The sequence below is a fragment of the Vespula pensylvanica genome, chromosome 6, assembly GCF_014466175.1.
Source record: "Vespula pensylvanica isolate Volc-1 chromosome 6, ASM1446617v1, whole genome shotgun sequence".
NCBI lineage: Eukaryota > Metazoa > Arthropoda > Insecta > Hymenoptera > Vespidae > Vespula > Vespula pensylvanica.
In genome coordinates, this window is record NC_057690.1 from 5,531,254 (window position 1) to 5,550,557 (window position 19,304).

The window sequence follows — 19,304 nt, forward strand, 5'->3', positions numbered from 1 at the left end:
GAGAGAGAGAGAGAGAGAGAGAGAGAGAGAGAGAGAGAGAGAGAGAGTAGAAAAGATAGAACGAAACGTGGAAAACGACAAGGAAGGAAAGTTTTCGCATTGTTTCGCTGGCGAAAGCCACTTAAAAGTTATAGGAGCCTCGTTAGAAAGGATAAGCTTCTATCTAGCCACCTTTCTCCGCATTCTCGTGGGATCTACTAACGGATGCGGAACTTTTCCGAATTCTTCGTTTCTACTCTTACTCTACTAGGCCTGACTAATCGTACCGAATGAAAGGCGCGAAAATCATTCCGTAAAATTGTAAATTCAAGCTATAAATGAAAATCATTTTTTATATAACTTATAACTTTTTTACATTACTTGCATATATGTAAATTATTCAATGTAGATACTTCTAGGTTAATAATTAATTCGAACGTGAATATTTTTAATATAATCTCTTTTGATATTGTGCAGTGTTAATATTTACTGTTGAAACAACAACTTTGATTAATATTGTCTGTGTATATATTTATGTACAATACATGCGTATATATATACATGCATACGTTCGATTTCCCGTAAAAACTTTATTACTCAGTTCTGACGTGTTCACGCTTTAATATCGGTTTACATAGTTATTGTGGAAGGTATATCACCATTTCGATGGAGACAGCTCGATTGACCTTTAATTGGCCGCTTTTGTGCTGCTTTTATGAATTCGGTATCGAACATCAAATACAGCTTCCCTCTTTCTCACTCATTCTCGTCATTCACTCAATCCCGCTTTCTCTTTCCCTTTCTCTCTCTTTCTCTTTCTCTCTCCCTCTCTCACTTTCATCCCCTTTTCTTTTTTTTACGCGTCGCGTAAATTCAGTTGGAGCTTGGGTCGGATAAGTCGGTGACTTAAAACAGACAATTTAATTAAAGCATAAACTTTTATACCCTCATGATATCAAAATAAACAGCATGTACGGATAATAAAGTCGACGAATGCAAATAGACTGAGAAACGACATAAATTCTTTTATACTCAAAAGGGTTAAGTATCAAGCTGGTAAACCGAGTACACGCAAATGAATTAAGGGTACATTATCTCTCGTAATGAGATAGTCAGAGAGGCGTGTTGTAATCGTCATTTACAGCCCTAATGTGTCCAATGTCTCATAATGTGCATTCCATAATAGCTGGCGCTAGCCAGCAACGTCGTTAAATTTTGGAGATGGGACGCATTAGGCAAGCAAATTAATATGAAAGATTTCGTCCTGTCATCATTCTAGATACCCACGTGGATTTAAATTTATATACGTATCTATTTAACTATTATAGAAACGAAACTTCTTTCTTTCTCTCTCTGTCTCTCTCTCTCTCGTTTGTTATTCGATCGAAGCAAGAAAATTTAATGAAATTTCTATCATGGGTAAGCCGCGAATGCGTAAAACAGCTTTAATGAAAATTGATAATCACGGCTTTACGTTAGCTGCATCCCACGGTATTCCACAGGTTTAATAGATCGCGTTGTAGCATGCAGTGATCATCAACCGACACGAACGAACACCAACGTCGTTGTCGGGTTCGGGTTGAACCATGCAGTACGTTGCTCGAAAGCTGTGCAATTTGATTGGATAGTGATTGAGCGTTCCGTCAACCGTGAAAATACGGCCTTCCTGTACAACGCGATCGCGTTAATTGAAAGGATGATTAAATAAAAATGTTATGCATCGGTTTGTCGAATCGCCCAGTAATCCTTCACGGTACATTTGCCAAAAGGATAAATTCCTTATTTTTAGTTCTCTTTCTCTCTCTTTTTCTTTTTCACACGTGCATTTTTAGAAGAAATGACTTAATATCGTTCGTGCGACGATCGATGACCGACATGATGATAAAAATTCGTTCTCTTTTAAAGATACACTCCTATGTCTATAAAATAATAATCGTTCGCAGGTCGCGATCTATTCCTAGAAGGAAGATGTTGAGGATTCCTTTCGCGATCTCTTTCATCTGGAATTCTCCGTTATGATACGTGACGTTTATAGAAGTTTAGAAAGCAACCTGTTGCATGATTTGCAAAACAAACCTTATGCTAAGAACGCGAGCTTACGAATGAAGAATATTAACGCTTCGCTATAGTATATCACTTCTTAAGTACTTAGAACAGATTTATACCTGGCAATTTACTTCGTCTTGAATGTCTTCATGAATAAAATACAACGTTCATACAAGTTCGTAAAAGCTCGTTACTCAAAATGATATCGTAACTTTGATGACACTTTAATATAGATATCATACGTCGTGTAAATCGAAGCGAAAGCTATTTTCAAAATGGTCGAAGATAGCGATGACCATCAATTCGTTTATACTTTTCATTCGTGACGTAATCTACGCTATCGTTGATTCTGTTATATCTATCTCTCTGCGGATTGATTGACGTGTGTAACAACGTACGATGATATCGACGCGATGGAGATTCGTAAGCCGGATGCTTTTGATTGGCTCCTGATTGAGCACGGTGCACGATTCCTGAAATCGAACTAGTTTGCGTTTTGTCCTATGAATCGGTTCGTTGTAACGCTATACTCGTTCGATCGTACTCGTATAGGAATACACATAGAACATTATGGAAATTTTTGCACCGAGTAGTCGCACGTTGCGTTTAATTCATAGTGGGTTTCACACGTACATTATTGTACGTACGTTGTCGCGGCTGTCGTTGACGTTCTATCAACATGTTGCGTTCGTCTCGGAGATATATCATCGCTCGATCGTGCCTCGACTAGTATTGTTTGTTCTTCCTATTATGTTTAAATATGTATATGTTCAAACATAGAAATGATCGATATCAATAATAATAAATAAAATAGGAAAAACAGTAATTGCACCATACAATAATCATGCTCATTCTTTAGTTCGCTTCAGTTCATTCTTCATTTTTTTTGAAGAATTATGAAATATAGAAGATACTTATTTCCGAAACTATGTACTAAAGACTTATAGAAATTAATATTTATTCACGGAATCGCATAAATCAATTTATACTCACCGGCACAAACAGAAAGCTATTTCGATGGAGTGCTTGTGATTAGCCGTTTTATAGAAGTGTTGTAAAGCTGCCATACATTCGTTTCTCGCACAGCTCGTCAAACCACAGTAATTCAGGACCGGCTGTAATAATGCCTTGCACTCCGGGTCGTTCCTGAATAAACGATACTGTAGTTAACGCCTTTGAATGCAACTAAGCGCGATAAATCTCGTCTAGACTCATGATAAAATGATGATTCTATTCTACTACGCTACGTTGTTGCTTTTAGTCCCTGTTTCTTCAAGTCTCTCTCTGGCGTACATCAATGTACAATATTATTAATAAGCTACGGCTTCAGTTTTGCTTTTAATAATGGACCATTCGAGATTTAACGCTTATCGTGTGATTACAGCGTAAGTGTGAAATGAGATTAAAGCTTACTTGCACGATGTGTATGCATGATGACATGTACTGGAAAGTATCAACTTAGGTGGTTGCTGAATCTTGTCAATTTCCGATTTGGCAGATGGCAGAGCTGCAGCTTCTATAAATAAAGAGATAAAATTTCATGATATTTTTTATTTCATTTCACTCGGTCAATGACTCTAAATAATACGATCATTAATTACGAAAAATCATTATTCATACATATAGATTTATTTAATCTGGGTAATGAATGATTTGATATTAATTAATCTGTTAGTTGGGAAAGGCGAATTAATCCGTCACGAAGATCTTAACTTCTTTCATGATTAAAGAATGAATAAATCATTTAGTTTTTACTCCCCCTGGAAAAGCATTATACCTTTCGATCCTTTTTCTTACGATTCATTAATTTACCGGAGATCTCTGTCTTCATCCTTCAAATCTTATTTCTAATCAAAATAGAGTTCATAAAATTACCATGCATCGATCGAAAATCTTTTTAGGTATAATTAATTTCGAAATTTGGAACAAAGTCTTAATATGATGTCAGGTAGTTTGCAACGTCTTTGTGCTCTCAAGAGGAAAAAAAATTAGTTGAATGATGTCTCTTGTACGGAACATAATTCCATAAGACAGAAAGCTCTATCGTGCTCGGGTTGTTTCATCCTGTCACTCCCCGTTTCATTCTAGCCACTCACAAGTTTTTCTCTATATTCATCTGTTACTACATTTTTTCTCGCTCACTATCCCCAACGAAGATTGCTATCGGCTAAGTTAAACATTCCAGGATGAACTATACCCGTACGTGCGCTCTTACCGTTTACATAAGCGAGGCGAGAGACCTAGTTTCCCAACTCGCGTATACAAATAAATGATAAATCGTCAACGAGCACCGGCGTGACGTGGTGACCTCGCTTGTTGCCTAAGTAGCGAGCCATAAGCAAGTCCAGAGAAAAATGGTTTAACCCGAAGCCTTCTTGAGCTTCGAGCAATATCGTACGATTTTTATCCTTTCGATCGATTTCTCTCTTTCTTGTTTCAGAACTATTCAATTCTATTTCAAATTTTACAAATATATCTGTACTTTCTTTTCTTTTTTTTTTAATTACAAGATAACATTAATACAATCTTGATATTTACATATGAAGGGTAACGAAATTTTGGAAAAAAGATTGATATGCTTGTTAAAAGATACATTGTTTGTTAAATATTCGATGGTAAAGGTCAAACTCAATAAAAGATCGTCGTAAGAGCTCTTGGCTTTGTCACAATGACAAATGCTATATATCATTAACGAAGAACCTTTTCGTTCGATCGATGAATCGAAGAGGGGTTAATGACTAGTCGAACCTTTCTGAATATTCTAAGGACTAACGATGCTAAGAAAGAGAGATAGAAGGAGAGAGAGAGAGAGAGAGAGAGAGAGAGAGAGAGAGAGGAGAGAGAGAGAGAGAGAGAGAGCGAGCAAAGATTTCTCATGAGTAGAGCCGCCCTACCAGATGACTGGCCATAAGTCAAGCACCATGGCGAGCGTGGATTCGACGCAGTTTATTAAGACAAACGAGCAGCCATCATCCTTCCGGGCCTCTCGCACTCTTTCAACCGCCTTAATCGTCGAGAGAGCTAACGTTTGCTAGCTCCAAGCTGCCTGTGTCTGCCCATTCATTCGTCTTCCCTTAAACGCCTACAAAAATGTAATCCTCTTCCCATTCCCAAAAACGAATCAAAGAGGGTCGTAACGATGATCGCAGGCTGATTCATCTCGGAATAAGCTCAATATTTTATATTCGACTTTTATGAGATCGAGTATTGTCTTTCGCAATAGAAAAAGAAAAAGAAAAAGAAGAAGAAAACATAAAAGTAAAAGAAAAAGAAACAGAAGTTTACTTACTTACGTCTAGAAACAAAGTTAGGTGAGAGTAGAGTAGAGATTTATTTTTCCCTTCGTGTCATCCTGCATTTCGAGAAGCACTCAACGATGAAATTCAAAGTAGAATCGTCAAAAGGGCATTCCTAGAAGCTGCTACCGCGGTAAAATTAATCGTCGAGGGATGGTAGACTTTAAGGACTAAGGAGAAGGTGGATCGAGATTCTTCGTAGGATCGAGATCTCATTCTGTCTCTTTCTTTCTCTTGTCTATTCTGTCTCTTCTAGAAGTGATTTGAGAAGGGATTCGTTTTATGTTGGCTGAGGAAGAGAAGCTCTTCGACCCTTCTCCTCTGACGACGAGAAGACGATGGTCCTCTGTGGAAGAACCATAAGTTTCTCGATCCGAGTCAGGACGAGTCTATTTAGAGGGGATGATCGGAAGCATCCATTGGCTACATTGGTTTGGGTACGACCCTTTAAACGACTGTACTACTTTTGGCCGATCCCTCGTAGTAGTAACGGAAAGAGTAATAGAGAGGAGTAGAATGAGAGAAAGATAAAGAGAGAGACAGAAAGGGAGAAAGGGTGGGGGTAGAGGTAGAGTGGGAAGGACTAACCACTTGGTGGAAAACTACAGGAATATCAATGGAGCAAAGTTAGTTTGGAGAAGAGAGAAAGGTTTCGACAAGGAGGGATTGAGTCAATGAATTGATACGACTATCGATTCTGTTGTTTCTCTTTCTTTCTCTCTCTCTCTTTCTTTTTCTTATTTCAATTTAGAATTTAAAGTTCTTACAATCGTATTCTTTTGTACATATCTTGTGATAATGTTAAACTTACAAGAGAAAATGTCGATGAGAAAATGATGAAAAGAATAGAACGTGGACTGATCGTTAGGTGCATCGTCGAACACGATAACTGTAGGTGAATCGATAGAGGAAAGGCAATTCTCTAACGAACTATATCGTCTTGAATCCCGAAGGACGTGCCGTAGATCAGGACTATCTCGACCAGGTAACCAAGGAATATCAATCCTGTAAGTTCGCTTTCAGACGTGCTACGTAAGATTCTTCGTGTTGCGCGGTAGAAACAGAGGCAATTCCGATTGGCGGTAATTGGAACTCGTGTCCGAGGGACTTCGGGAAAGAGAGAAGGAAGTAGAAAGGGCAAACGAGAGGAAGAGAGGGAAAAAGAGAGACAGAGAGAAAGAGAGAGATCGATTTTACTGTCCGAAATATACGTCGAACTCCTATACGAAGTGAGCCAGTTATCTGTTATAGCCAAATAAAATAGGTTTTTTTTTTATATAAAAAGAAACAGAAAAGATAAAAGGAGAAAGATGGATCTAAGTAATTAGGAAAAGATTAAATACATACTACGGATTAATACGTATATCGGTATTTAGCAGTAAAAATATTATAATTTTCTTTTCATATATAATTTCAATTAATTTTTTTTTAAATAATAAATTTAAGTAAATAAAATTCGTTAATAACTGACGTTAAATTTGTTCATAGAATTTCTTATGAAATTGAATTAATTTTTTTTTATGACTCGTCCTATATAATAACAGCTATCAAACGGAAGCTTTTCGTGTGACGCAGGTGTACGATAGGAGCAGAAGCTATTATACGTCAAAATTCATAGGAATTTTCGAACGAAATCATCATTTTGAGTAGTCGCATACGCATAGTTTTCCGAATACTCGCGTGCACATCCATGTGAAAGCGCCCTCATACATACACACACACACATATATATATATGGGCTTACGAAAATAATTTGAATGGTGGAAAAGCGTCGATAAATGGACGGGTAACTTTCTAAAGCGTCAGGAAATGCGTACGAATAGGAGATCAAAAATAGTTCAAGTCGATATTCCCAACTGGAGTTTTGAATAGAAAAGTAAAATTAATTCGAATAGTTTGAATGAGAGCAATTAATTACTGTTAGCATTAAAAGAAAATAAAGCTTTCGGTTTAAATTAAACGACGCAGGATACCGTCTATCTCCATTTTTCGTTTCGTTTCTTTGTTTCTACGTTTCTATATATGTCTCTAAGTAAAAATCCAGAAACTTTTATTTCATTGTACTGTAGATTCTTTTCTTTCGTTTCGATTAATATTAGGATAAAATAGAATATAACGCAATATTAAAATTATCTTAAATACTAAATTAAATTGTGAAATGAAAAGTGTCTTTTCTTTCTTACCAAAATATTCGCCTTTAAATGTCCTCCTGAATTCCGTCTTTCGTCTTCGATCGTCCGTTCTAAACTGATTCATCCTGGACCTGTTTCGACTTGTACGTATATACAGAACTTTTTCTATTATTCCTTAGATATCCTTCAATGACAATAGAACACTCGTTTGTTTTGTTTTTGTTAAGTCTAAGAGTAATACAAAACTATACATCCCTCTATCTCTCTGCCTCTCTCTGTTTTTCTTTCTCTCTCGCTTTCTTCTCTTTTCTTAACATTGAACGTAGTGTTTACTTCTTAGAATAAGATGAGGAAAGATATGTAAATAAATATTGATTCATACATCAAATGTTAATGTACACTGACTCATCCTCCATCTCCTTCGACATGTATGTATATACAGGATTTTTTTTTGTTATTCTTTAGATATTCTTTAATGACAAAAGAACATTCGTTTGTTTTGTTTCTTTTTAAGACTAAGGGTAATATAACATTAAACATTCCTCTCTCTCTCTCTTTCTCTCTTGTTTTCTTCTCTTTTCTTAACATCGAAATTAATTTCTATTTCTTCGAATAAGATAATCAAAGATATGGAAATAAATATTGTATGATACACCGAATATTTCTATGATCTGCGATCAATGAATTCCAGAAATTACAACAAAATCGACCGATCTCCGTCTGTTTTCTCTCTTTCTTAAAAAAAAAAAAAATATAAACTCTCAAGGACGGCATATACATGATGAACAAAAAAGGTCGGTATTTGTGGTTACTCTTAACTTACTAATATACTCGAAACCGACCTCGTGGTCGATCGATCGGTCTGCTAAACTAATTGAGAAAAAAGTAAACAACATATGAAGCGTATGTATATATGGAGAGAGAGAGAGAGAGAGAGAGAGAGAGAGAGAGAGAGAGAGAGAGAGAGAGAGAGAGAGAGAGAGAGAGAGAGAGAGAGAGAGAGAGAGAGAGAGAGAGAGAGAGAGAGAGAGAGAGAGAGAGAGAGAGAGGGAGAGAGAGAGAGAGAGAGAGAGAGAGTAATGCGTTGGAACCGCTGCTGTTCGAGTTTGCGGTTAGGTTTTACTTTACATATGTAGATAAATGTATATACATATATGTATGTATGTATACAAACGTATCTATATATATAAGTTTACGTTTCTATGCGTATGTATTTGAAATCGATAGGACACCGTACTTTTGATGTGGTGCGAATCTAAAGTACATTGCTAGGAATGAATGCACGAAATGTATGATATACATCATATATATATATGCATATAAGTGACGCGTGCATACGTATGATCTTCGAATATCGCGAGTTAGGCACGTGTGCTTGAATTATAATTACGGTGACCAGTTTGTTTAGTTTCCTCGATAGTAGCAACGATTTTATGCCGTGCTCGTTTTCGTGAGAACGTTATGAATAAAAAATAAAAAAGGTTGATACGAAAGAGAGAAAAAGAACGAGACAGAGAGAGAGAGAGAGAGAGAGAGAGAGAGAGAGAGAGAGAGAGAGAGAGAGAGAGAGAGAGAGAAGAATTCAACGGAGTCACAATTTTATTCTCACGCGTCAATTTATCCAGCAAAAGTATAGTTGCTCGTGTGTTTCACGGTTCGTTGCTTACGAAAAACTTGATGTTATAAAAATGTGAGAGAATAGTATTCCAAAATGAATATGTAGAATTATTGGTACCAGTTTTTTTTTTGATATTTATACATCATCGAAAATTATCAAGCAACAGGAAAAGAAATCTTCGAGTTAACATAAAATTTAGCCCCTTATTTTTTGACATTTTCCTTGATCAATAAAATAGAGTAGTTTAGATCAGAATTTTTTCTTTATAGTATTATATAGGAAATTGTAGAATTATGTCGAAGAAATAAAGAAGACTTTTTTCTTTCTACAAATTTTAGAAACGCGTGAATGAGTTCAACTTTAAGTGGAATTAAAAATATTTTTTTGTTGATAAGACTACGTATTATTTTCCAAGAAAATATTTTTCGTTTCGCACGTAAAACAGGAACGCGTATCGAAGTAACGATTTAGATTCATCGTTCTATGAAACGACCTTGGAACTTCAGCCGGCTGTTTCTCTCGAAATTGGATATATGAATGCGGAATCCGTGTGTGCCGAGAATTTCGCTCTTTCGCATTCGAATATATTCCATATGCGTGCTCATGTTCTGATTGTATGTGTGTGACTCGTTTGTAGATATATAAATTATATACAAGAAAAAAGGAGGGAGCGAAAGTAGAACGAATATTTTTATTTACCTGTAGAGATTAAAATTATTTTAGTTATTATATCGCAAAGTAAGAGATAAATGATATAGACGTATTAGCAAAGGTTTTTGCTAAAAATGGATATATCTTTACTTATATACCTAGCTATTTATCTAGACACATACACCTATCTATCTCGGATGAAAAATTAATTATAACGGTGAAGCGAACGAGGAGAATAAAGAATTTAGTCTATGCGGAGGACAGTATTTGGTAAAGAAAGGAAAGAAAAAGGATGAAAGAGAGAAGGAGAGAGAGAGAGAGAGAGAGAGAGAGGAAAGAGATAGATAAAGAATATAGGGAGAAAGAGAAGAAGAAAGCAGAGTAGGTTGGCGAGCAAGGATGCAAACTATAACGCATCAAAAATTGATTGCATCCGGATCGAGCCCGAAGTAATTATCCCTGGTTATCCTTTAATCCAGTGATTTACTCTCTCCTATCTCTTGTTTCACCTGGTAATAGATTCCGAAGTTAAAAAACGTGAGCAGACCACTTTAAACTCTCGTTCTTAAAGTAAATGTCACGGACGAGAACGCTTTCTCAAGCGGAAAGTTTTGAGTTTAAGAGCACCATTATAGTTGAGAAAGGAAGTATCTGCCCGCGAGACGATCGTCACCGTCAAAAACTGACGGTACTTTAAGCAAATTAGTTTCTGTAAAGTCTAAAAACTACAACAGCCGGATGTATGTAGATATCTATACCCATATATATGTATAGCTATTTCACAGCGTATCTCTTTGATAACGACTTTCGCATAGATTCGCACTGTCTCGATCCAAGCGCCTATCGAAATCTTAGACGAAAACTTGGCCGGCTCTCGTTGCGATGGCGGATTAAAGTTCGAAATCCGGCAACTCGAGAAATAATATGCGGACCTGCAGAGATATACCTTGGTGCGTGGGGGCTGGAAGCGAAGGCCCAGGAAATGAGATGGCTCACGGACTCTAAATTAAATTAAACTTTTACTACGATAAATCTTACTCGGCACGACTAGATAGTATCGTGCGATATTATACAATAAGTATTATCGATTCTTTTTTCGAGGATTACCGAGTAAAAACATAATCGATATATTTATTAGAAAGTTCTCGATAATATCGTCGACAATAAGTCTTAATCCAATTGAAAAATTAAGTCAATTAAAAAAAGACGGATCTAATACATTCTTTAATCGATTTAACAAAGAGAAACAAAAAAGTACTTACGATCGAACTCCTCCACAGTTTGATTCTTCTTCCGATGAGATCGTCGGTGATGATCGCCAGGCACAGGTATCTGCTTCATCGCTAGAAGATCTTGATGATCGGCATCAATCAATGGATTCTCCACTTGAGATTCGATTACCTCGAAGCTCGTCGAGTTGTCCGGATGAGAGATGACCTTCACTGTAAATGAACAAGTGTATCGGAGCACGGTGGATCGTCTTGTTCGTTTCACCGCGAAATCTCGGAACGTTTTATTCTTTGGATGAAAAAAAAATATTATCCCTTCTTGACTCTCTCTCTCTCTCTCTCTCTCTCTCTCTCTCTCTCTCTCGCAGGTTTCGCTTAATCAAAAGGGAATTTTTCTCCCTTCGTAGCGATCGTATCGCGATGAATTATTCAAGATTCATATAATAATATGTGCACGTCCTCGCTTATCGGTCGATTGAATAAAATTATCCTGTCTGAAATAAAGTGGGATAGGTATATAAAAAATAAAAAGGGAAGCTCAAGTACAATAACGTAAGCATGTAACGAAAGATAATCGTCCTTTCCGTACTTTTTCGTTCTTTTAACTTGACTACTAAAGCACGATTAAACTTTACTTTCGTCCGAATGTCTCACGCGTGCCATATATAAATTCCGAGTTGGCCGTGCACCAATAACATAAATTCGTGCCGCGAATAGTCGAAGTGCCAGGAGAGGCGGGCCGTTCTTCTTTCGGCCGTGGTATCACCGTTGAATTCAACCGCGGATGAAATTTCACCTAGAGAACGTAAATAACGTCATTTAAAATGATCTTTACTCGGCGTCTCTACGATCAACTTGTTTTTCTTTTTCGTTAGAGATCGAATACAGCAAGTGGCGACTCCGACGAAGAAGAAGAGAAAGTAAAAAAAGGAAATGTGAAATAAATATTGAATAAGAAGTAGTAGTAGTAGTAGTAGTAGAAGAAGAAGAAGAAGAAGAAGAAGAAGAAGAGGAAGAAGAAGAAGAGAGGGCGATGATCCCTCGATGTTGCAGCAGCAAAACAAAGATCGTCAGCGATCTCTCTGTCGCGTGTGATGGGCGTGTACGAACCTTGATCGACGAAGCCTTCGAAAGCCTCGCGCAGATCGAAGAGCCGATCGACTGGCAGAGCGCCGATCCTGAACTCGATGTCATCGAGGTCGTCGTCGACGCGATCGAAGATCGCCCGATGCTCGTAGGTTGGCCTCGGTGCGAATTTCTTTGGTGGCGCGACTTGCGGGGTCTCGATTCGTTTAGTTTCGTCGACGGTAGGCGTCGGTCGCGGTGGTTGCGCGTTCGACGACGACAACGATGACGAGGACGAGGATGCTGACGAAGACGACGATGACGACGAGGAAGACGAAGACGACGAAGAAGACGACGGGGACGGTGCAGGTGCAGGGTGATGGTGGTAGTAGTGGTGCTGGTTGTGGTTGTGGTGGTGCTGTTGGTGCTGGTGATGATGGTGATGGTGCAGGTGCGCGTCATGCTCGCTTTGGTGGGGGTGCCTTGGCTGCAGGTGCACTGTGTTGGAGGCACGATCATGCTTGGAAAACGCGTCAGAAGAAGAAGAAGAAGAAGAAGAAGAAGAAGACGAAGATGAAGAAGAAGAAGAAGAAGAAGAAGAGGAGGAGGAAGAAGGGTAAGAAGAATAGGAATGGACGTCGGATGAAGAAGAGCCATCGAAATCTTGAAAGATCCCATCCCCCCGGGCACCCTCCTGCCTCTGGTTGCCGAACCTCGAACCTGGAAGGTGGAACCGACCAGCCGAGTGTTCGTCGTCGGTCACGACGAAACGATCCTCGTTATGAGGATCAGCCTTGTTTAAATCGTTTCTCTGTGGATCGTTCGCGTCGACGACGAACACACTTGGCTTGGCTGGCTTTTCCGGTGCCTCCTGATGGCGACCGGGCTGATGACGATGGCCGTGCTGACGGCGATGTCCCTGTTCCTGGTCTGGTATTTCGTAGTCGTGGTACGAGGTGCGCGCGGTCCCGGGGAACAGAAAATAGGGATACATACTGGTCGGCGGTAACCAGATCTCCTGGTAGCTCTCCTGCTGCGGGTCGAATGGATAGAGGGCCGAGTCCGTACCCGATAGGTCTACCGAGGCGGAGGAGGGCAGATACTCTGTAACACAAAAGCAGAGACGCGGACGAGAACGGGGTGAGTGGGTGCGTGATCGCATCGGTAAACGTGCACGGACGGGTTTGCGTCGTGATGTGTTATATATAGGTATGCGAGTAGTGTGTTGCTTCTGTTGGTCGTGACAGTGGTGGTAGTAGTGATAGTGGTAGTGATAGATACTGCCTGATTCGTATTGCTCTCGGGATTACCGCTCCAAGGATTCTCGGCCTCTAACGTTAATAGGAATGACGTTGTTTACGATTGCAAAAATCGATTGTAGAGAGCACGTTTGAAAATCGATCGAATTCTATTGCAAATTATTTTTTATTCTTTCTCGTTCGAAAAGTTAAGTAGAACATTTAATAGGACGGCGAAAGGAAATCATTTTAAAAGTTTATATGCTTTTCTTTTAATATTCGATATATCGATCGATCATAGTATGTATAAGAAAGGAAAATGAGTAGTCTTAAAGGATAAGATATGAAAGGTCGAGTCGAGTATAGAGAGTAGATAGTTGAAATAGACGTTCATCTATTTAACAGGCACGTTACAGAGAGAAATAAGAGAACGGACATGCAGGCTCAAAATACGTACGAGATACGCTTTGCTGCATCCATAGGAAATTTTTCTTTTTTTTTTACGTTCATCACTCTTTCTCATGCAAAGGTACATCATGCGGTGCACATTCTACGTGTACTCCGCCTCAGAAACTTCGTTTGCGTTTTCGAAATCATATTCTCGCCGGAAATCTATGGCAATCACTTGGATTTGCATCTGTTACATAAAATAATAAAAATAATATATAGAGTTCATTTTTATCGAAAAATAATGATTTTTTTACGAAAATATTTGAAGTGAATAAATATTACGATAAAACATTTAATAATTATATATGTACAATTTAATAAGTATATTTCATATGTATAGTTCAATACGGATGTACCTTCGAAATTAATTTGTAGAAGATTAAAAACCGACCCGAGCTTATAAATCAATGCGGCTTTGAGAATAAATGAAACAATTTGTAAATGTAAATATGAACGCGTAAAAGCCAATTTCCATTTTATTCTCATTCGTCGAAATGCATTGAAAATTTTGTTGTAAAAATGGCATTTGTTCTTTCTTTATTTTCATTATATTATCATTGAATTCAGTACGAACGATTTCGAAGTTCAAACGCTTCGGACAGAAAGCAAGTACATATGTATATAGGAAGTGCTGGTGCACGTGCAGACCAGGGTTTTCAGGATCGATCCACGTTCCGTTTGGTTCCTTGCATCGAATCGGATATCCTCGATCTTTTATTATTGGTTGATTTTCTAGAACGTCACTGAACGACAAAGATTCACGGCGCTATTTTTATTTCCATTTTTTTTTTCAAACACCTGCTCGCGTTTCTCTTTTGGCATTGCATTTAAATCAACGTTTTTCAATCTATGGGCCATTTTCCAAATATTAGGGCGCTATTTTATACCAAAGCAAAGAAAGTGATTAACTTGTAAGAGATTTCTAGAGAGTACTCATAGAATATTCTTGCAAGTCGATTTTTTAAAATAATATATAATGATTCCAATCTAAAAGGTTTTTAAAAATTGTGTATTATAAACGTTTGGGCCGCGGTATCATTATAAAGAAATAGTATAGATCGTATAAAGAAGTGTAAAGATTGAGAAACGCAGATTTAAATGATTTAATCACGTACCTTTTGTTTTTTCAACGCTTTAAGAATTTTACACGTATTTATCCGATCGTATTAAAATGAAATAATAATACCGATTCTTACTGCATCATAAAATACTCATCGATATATCGTATCGCGATACGTATTAGTAATGTTAATCTTGTGTTCTATTATATCAAATTCCCTATTTTTTTTCTATTTAACGACGCTCGAAATATTAATTTTTAATTGAAAGCTCTCCCGTAATTTACTTACCTTTTACTTTCCTCGTTTACTTAAGAATTTGAGATACTTTAAGAATGATATTGAAAGAAAAAAAGAAATAAAAGAAAGATAATAATCATTAAATTCAAATTAGGTAATTTAACTATCTATAACCACAATATATACCTATACAACAACAGGCTATTTTTGCGGTTTGAGATCATCGAATAATCAAGTTCCATATAAAAATAATAATAAAAAAGTATACGGAGAGATGAATGATCCTATTTTTTTTCTTCAATAATCTCGTTACTTCGTAATCATTGAAAACTTCGTAAATGTGATCTCGCTAAAATATGCAACACTTATATTGCGACGTTTAAGCTGCTTTGCCGCTGCCTTTCCACCGGCACAGTGCGAAGTCGTTCCGCAGACGCGCACACAGATAATAAACATTTGCACATAGGTCACACATGCCCTTGTGTGTGATATTTGCAACTTACTTACTTACGTTTTCTTTTCTCCTTTTTCTCTCTTTGCTTTTCGCGCGTAACCGTACGCTCGTGTTTTGACAATGCCAATAAAATTATTGCGAGGCAGAAATATATGAAACGTCGTCGATCCTGGATAAGCAAACATGTCAAACCAATGTGTTATTTTTTTACAAATGTACATGGAATATTAAAACTTTAATGCACGTGGAATTATTAAATAACATTTAAAATTATAATTAAATTTTTTTTTAATAAATGGAAAAGCAGTTTTAAAGATTATTGAAAATGTAAAAATATCCGAGTAAAGAATTTTTTAATGAAATTAGAATTCAATCGTCTACGCGATGAAAACCCGATTTACGTTTTAATAGCGTAAGTTTTCGATTAATTAGGGAAAAAGGAGCTTATCCAAAGGACGCTATAACGACGTCTCACGAGCTCTAAATACAGCAGTATCATTAAAAGTAATTGCTTTGCTCCTACTTTTTCTCTCTTTGTCTTTTTCCTATGCGTCTTCAATTAGCAAAAAATCATAGACTAAATATTATTATTCTCGATTAAACGAATTTTATAAATGCATTCTGCTTTTTAATCCAAGATCAACAAGGCGTTTCGATCCGACGCACACATCGATCAAATTAAAGAAAAGAAAAGGAAAAAGAGAGAGAAAAAAAAGTAGAAATTTTTTACATGATACAAATACATAGAGACACAAGATGTAATCTCGTAAAACAACGTGACGAAAGAAAAACTCGTCATCCAAGTTACTTCACAACACCAACAGTCGACTTTCACAAGGTGCTATTATAATCATTTTTATACTCGTCCATTCATCGAGCAACGATGTTCACTCGATTCAACGTACAAGAAAATAAACTGGATTGAAAACGATGTAAATACCGTAAATAAAAGATCGTTATCATTGCGTAGAACAACGATAATATATTTTTAATGTCAGTAGTTTATAATGCAATATTTAACGAGCAGTATTTTAATAATAATTTTAACGATCCTTTATTTATCAGTATAATATACGCAAGAACACAGATTCATCAACGTAAGAGTATCTTGTAGCAATACAGTTAAAAATAAATCCGATTCTATTCATTAATAATATCATCTATTAATAATATTTTTTATATATGTATATATTGAATGCAAATGGAAATACTCGTACGTTCAAGCAATGACGAACAAATGCAGAGGACTGTTCGACCTACCGATCGAATCTGCTACGTCTCATCTCAACTCTCCCCCATTCTCAGTCACTCTCACAGTCTGGCACACTCGCTTTCTCTTATACTCACCGACGCAAGGATTATGATTGACCAATGAGAAGATCCTGTCGCATCGTTTCTTTATGTGATTGTTCGGACATATACAACCAAACACCGGTGACAATCGAAGTTGCGTCCAAGAATCATGACAAGCGTCTCTGTAACAAAAAAATTCACAGACTCGCTATCAGAGTTATACTTCCAAAGCGTTTATAATATTTTCATTATAATGAAAGGGAGTTAAAGAGAGATAAAGTACATTACATCGAGTTTAATATTTTAAATTTCTCTTTGTCTCAAATTCAAAATGAATCATAAGTCTCAAACGTTTGATACGTACTAATATTGACACGAAATAATGTCGCCCTTCTCTTCGTTTTTCATTTTCTTAGAAGAAAATTAAAAAAAAGATGTTCAAAAGGAGAAAGAAGAAGAGAAAAGGTGAGTCGGAAAATTCGACGTCAAGATCCTCGTGTTTCAAAATTATTTGGGTTAATGGTACATATGTGCTTCGCGTTGGTCAAATTAAAGATTAAAGAGGATAAAACGAACATCGTCACCAAGGAAGAAATAGGAATCACCAAGGAGATCTGTCAGAAAGATGTATGCAGATGAATGGAAATATAAAAGGAGAGAAATAAGCAAAATAAAATGGACAGAAAAGAATTGCGAAATGACGGAAAAAAATAAAAATAAAAAATACACCAAGGATTTTACCTCGGAAAGGAAATTCGTCAGGATATATCTAAATGAGATTTTATACGTGTCATCTTCTCATTTTGCTTCTTATCTATTTCAAAAGATACAGAACGAAAATTAATCTGTAGAACTTATCGATCAGAAGGAATAAGAACGAATAACGTACGCGAACATCGAAGAGAATCTTTCTTTCCGTGCAATTCTATAATAAATCGAAGCAATGAATCTTTCTACCCATCCCTCTTCTTTCCTTTTTCTCTTTCTTTTTCTTTTCTCTCTTCTCTAGACAAGTATGCGCATTTATAGCATCTGAGGATAGATTTATTTATGAAAACAGCAGAAACTATCTCGTACATCGAGTTGAGATATCAAAGGAAGTTCAGGACCACTGTACTGTAACTCATTGAATTTACTGCGATGAGATTCGATTTTGAAAGTACTGCTTTGATTTCCCAAGTAGAGGAAGGAGATAGAGATAGAAATAGAGATAAAGATAGATAGATAAAAAGAGAGAGAGAGAAAGACTAAGAAAGTAAAGAAATTTCAAGGTTTAAAATTTCTCGTGTATCCAATATCGTACAACGTAGCAAAAAAAAAAATTAGTAGTACAATAAATAAGATTTGTAAAAATTCTACTACTCGCAAAACAAAGAAGAACGTTTTTTTTCATTTTATAAATTAAATAAACGTTTTCCATATCGATCGGCTACTGATAAGGACTACTGGCTACTGATAACGTTCAACCTTAGAGACGATTTTCCACGAATGTCATTCTCAGGTATTTGGGACAACGCTTTCCGGTGTTCTCAGAACGATCTCTATGTGACTTCGTTGTGTGTAAACCGTGAACTGAACTTGCAACAGTATGTAAGCTTCCACCAATCTTGCCCGCACAAGTTTCAAGGCGATCATTTTAAAGCAACGTTGTACTACTGCCAATAGAAGGGGAATTTACGGCACGACGAACTCTGACCACCGTTTAACTCGTTTCTGTTGTTGGAGACTATAGACCACAATATCCTTGTCAATATATATAAATGTTAAAAGCCCGATAACATTAATTTGCAATTTATCTACATACTGAGATACATATATTTTTAACGTTCCACATATATTCTTGATCTAATTTAAAAATTTTTGATTATATTAAAGTAATACCGATGGCAAATTTCTTTTTAAATCTTCAGATCTTCTCAGAGAGATATATAACTTTCAGTAACATTTAAATTTCACTCGTACGAGCGTGACTTTCTTTTCAGGTAGGAATGAACTTTAGTAATACCTTCAGGCTATATACTGAGTTGCGTGCATACTCTAAGTTTCTTCTTACCTTTTTACTTTTCTCTTTGTTTCTTTTTACTTTTTTTATTTCTTTATTCAATTTAGTATACGAACTCATGTAATGCATAATCACCCAATCGATCTATTTGACTGTCGGTAAAATGAACTACAACAAAAGAAACAAATACGACAGGTCATCGCATAAATAACGGATTAAGACAACAAAATGAAAAACAAAGTCGAGAACGAGGATATCAGAAAAGAAAAAGAGAACAAATAAAAAATGGAAAAATGAAACTTCGAACTTGCATTCCCCACCGTCTTTTCTACTCGATTACAGATTCGCTGATTGTGAGACTAACGAGCAACGCGAAAGTGGGATATCCGCGAAAAAGTCGGACGAAGTGGAGAAATAGTCGAGATTAACTAATTGCACTGGCGCGCTCGGAAAACTGTATTTTCGTTTTGAAAACGAGCCACGCGAAAAAACTGTAAAGGAGACGAACAGAGAGAGAGAGAGAGAGAGAGAGAGAGAGAGAGAGAGAGAGAGA

The 19,304-nt window shown here is 36.8% G+C and overlaps 1 protein-coding gene across 9 annotated transcripts in view; it reads right to left on the reverse strand.

The window, feature by feature from the left end:
* The window catches only part of LOC122629874, a 198,146-nt gene that overhangs the window by 30,327 nt on the left and 148,515 nt on the right, over positions 1-19,304 (reverse strand). For 4 of the 9 annotated variants that reach the window (XM_043813729.1, XM_043813730.1, XM_043813728.1 and 1 more), the window contains 5 exons: positions 16,804-16,931; positions 12,062-13,120; positions 10,985-11,164; positions 3,439-3,541; positions 3,019-3,171 (listed from right to left, as the gene is read on the reverse strand). In XM_043813729.1, the coding sequence (XP_043669664.1) occupies positions 3,019-3,171; positions 3,439-3,541; positions 10,985-11,164; positions 12,062-13,120; positions 16,804-16,931 (1,623 nt within the window). The other 5 variants (XM_043813732.1, XR_006327360.1, XM_043813733.1 and 2 more) reach the window with 5 other exon arrangements.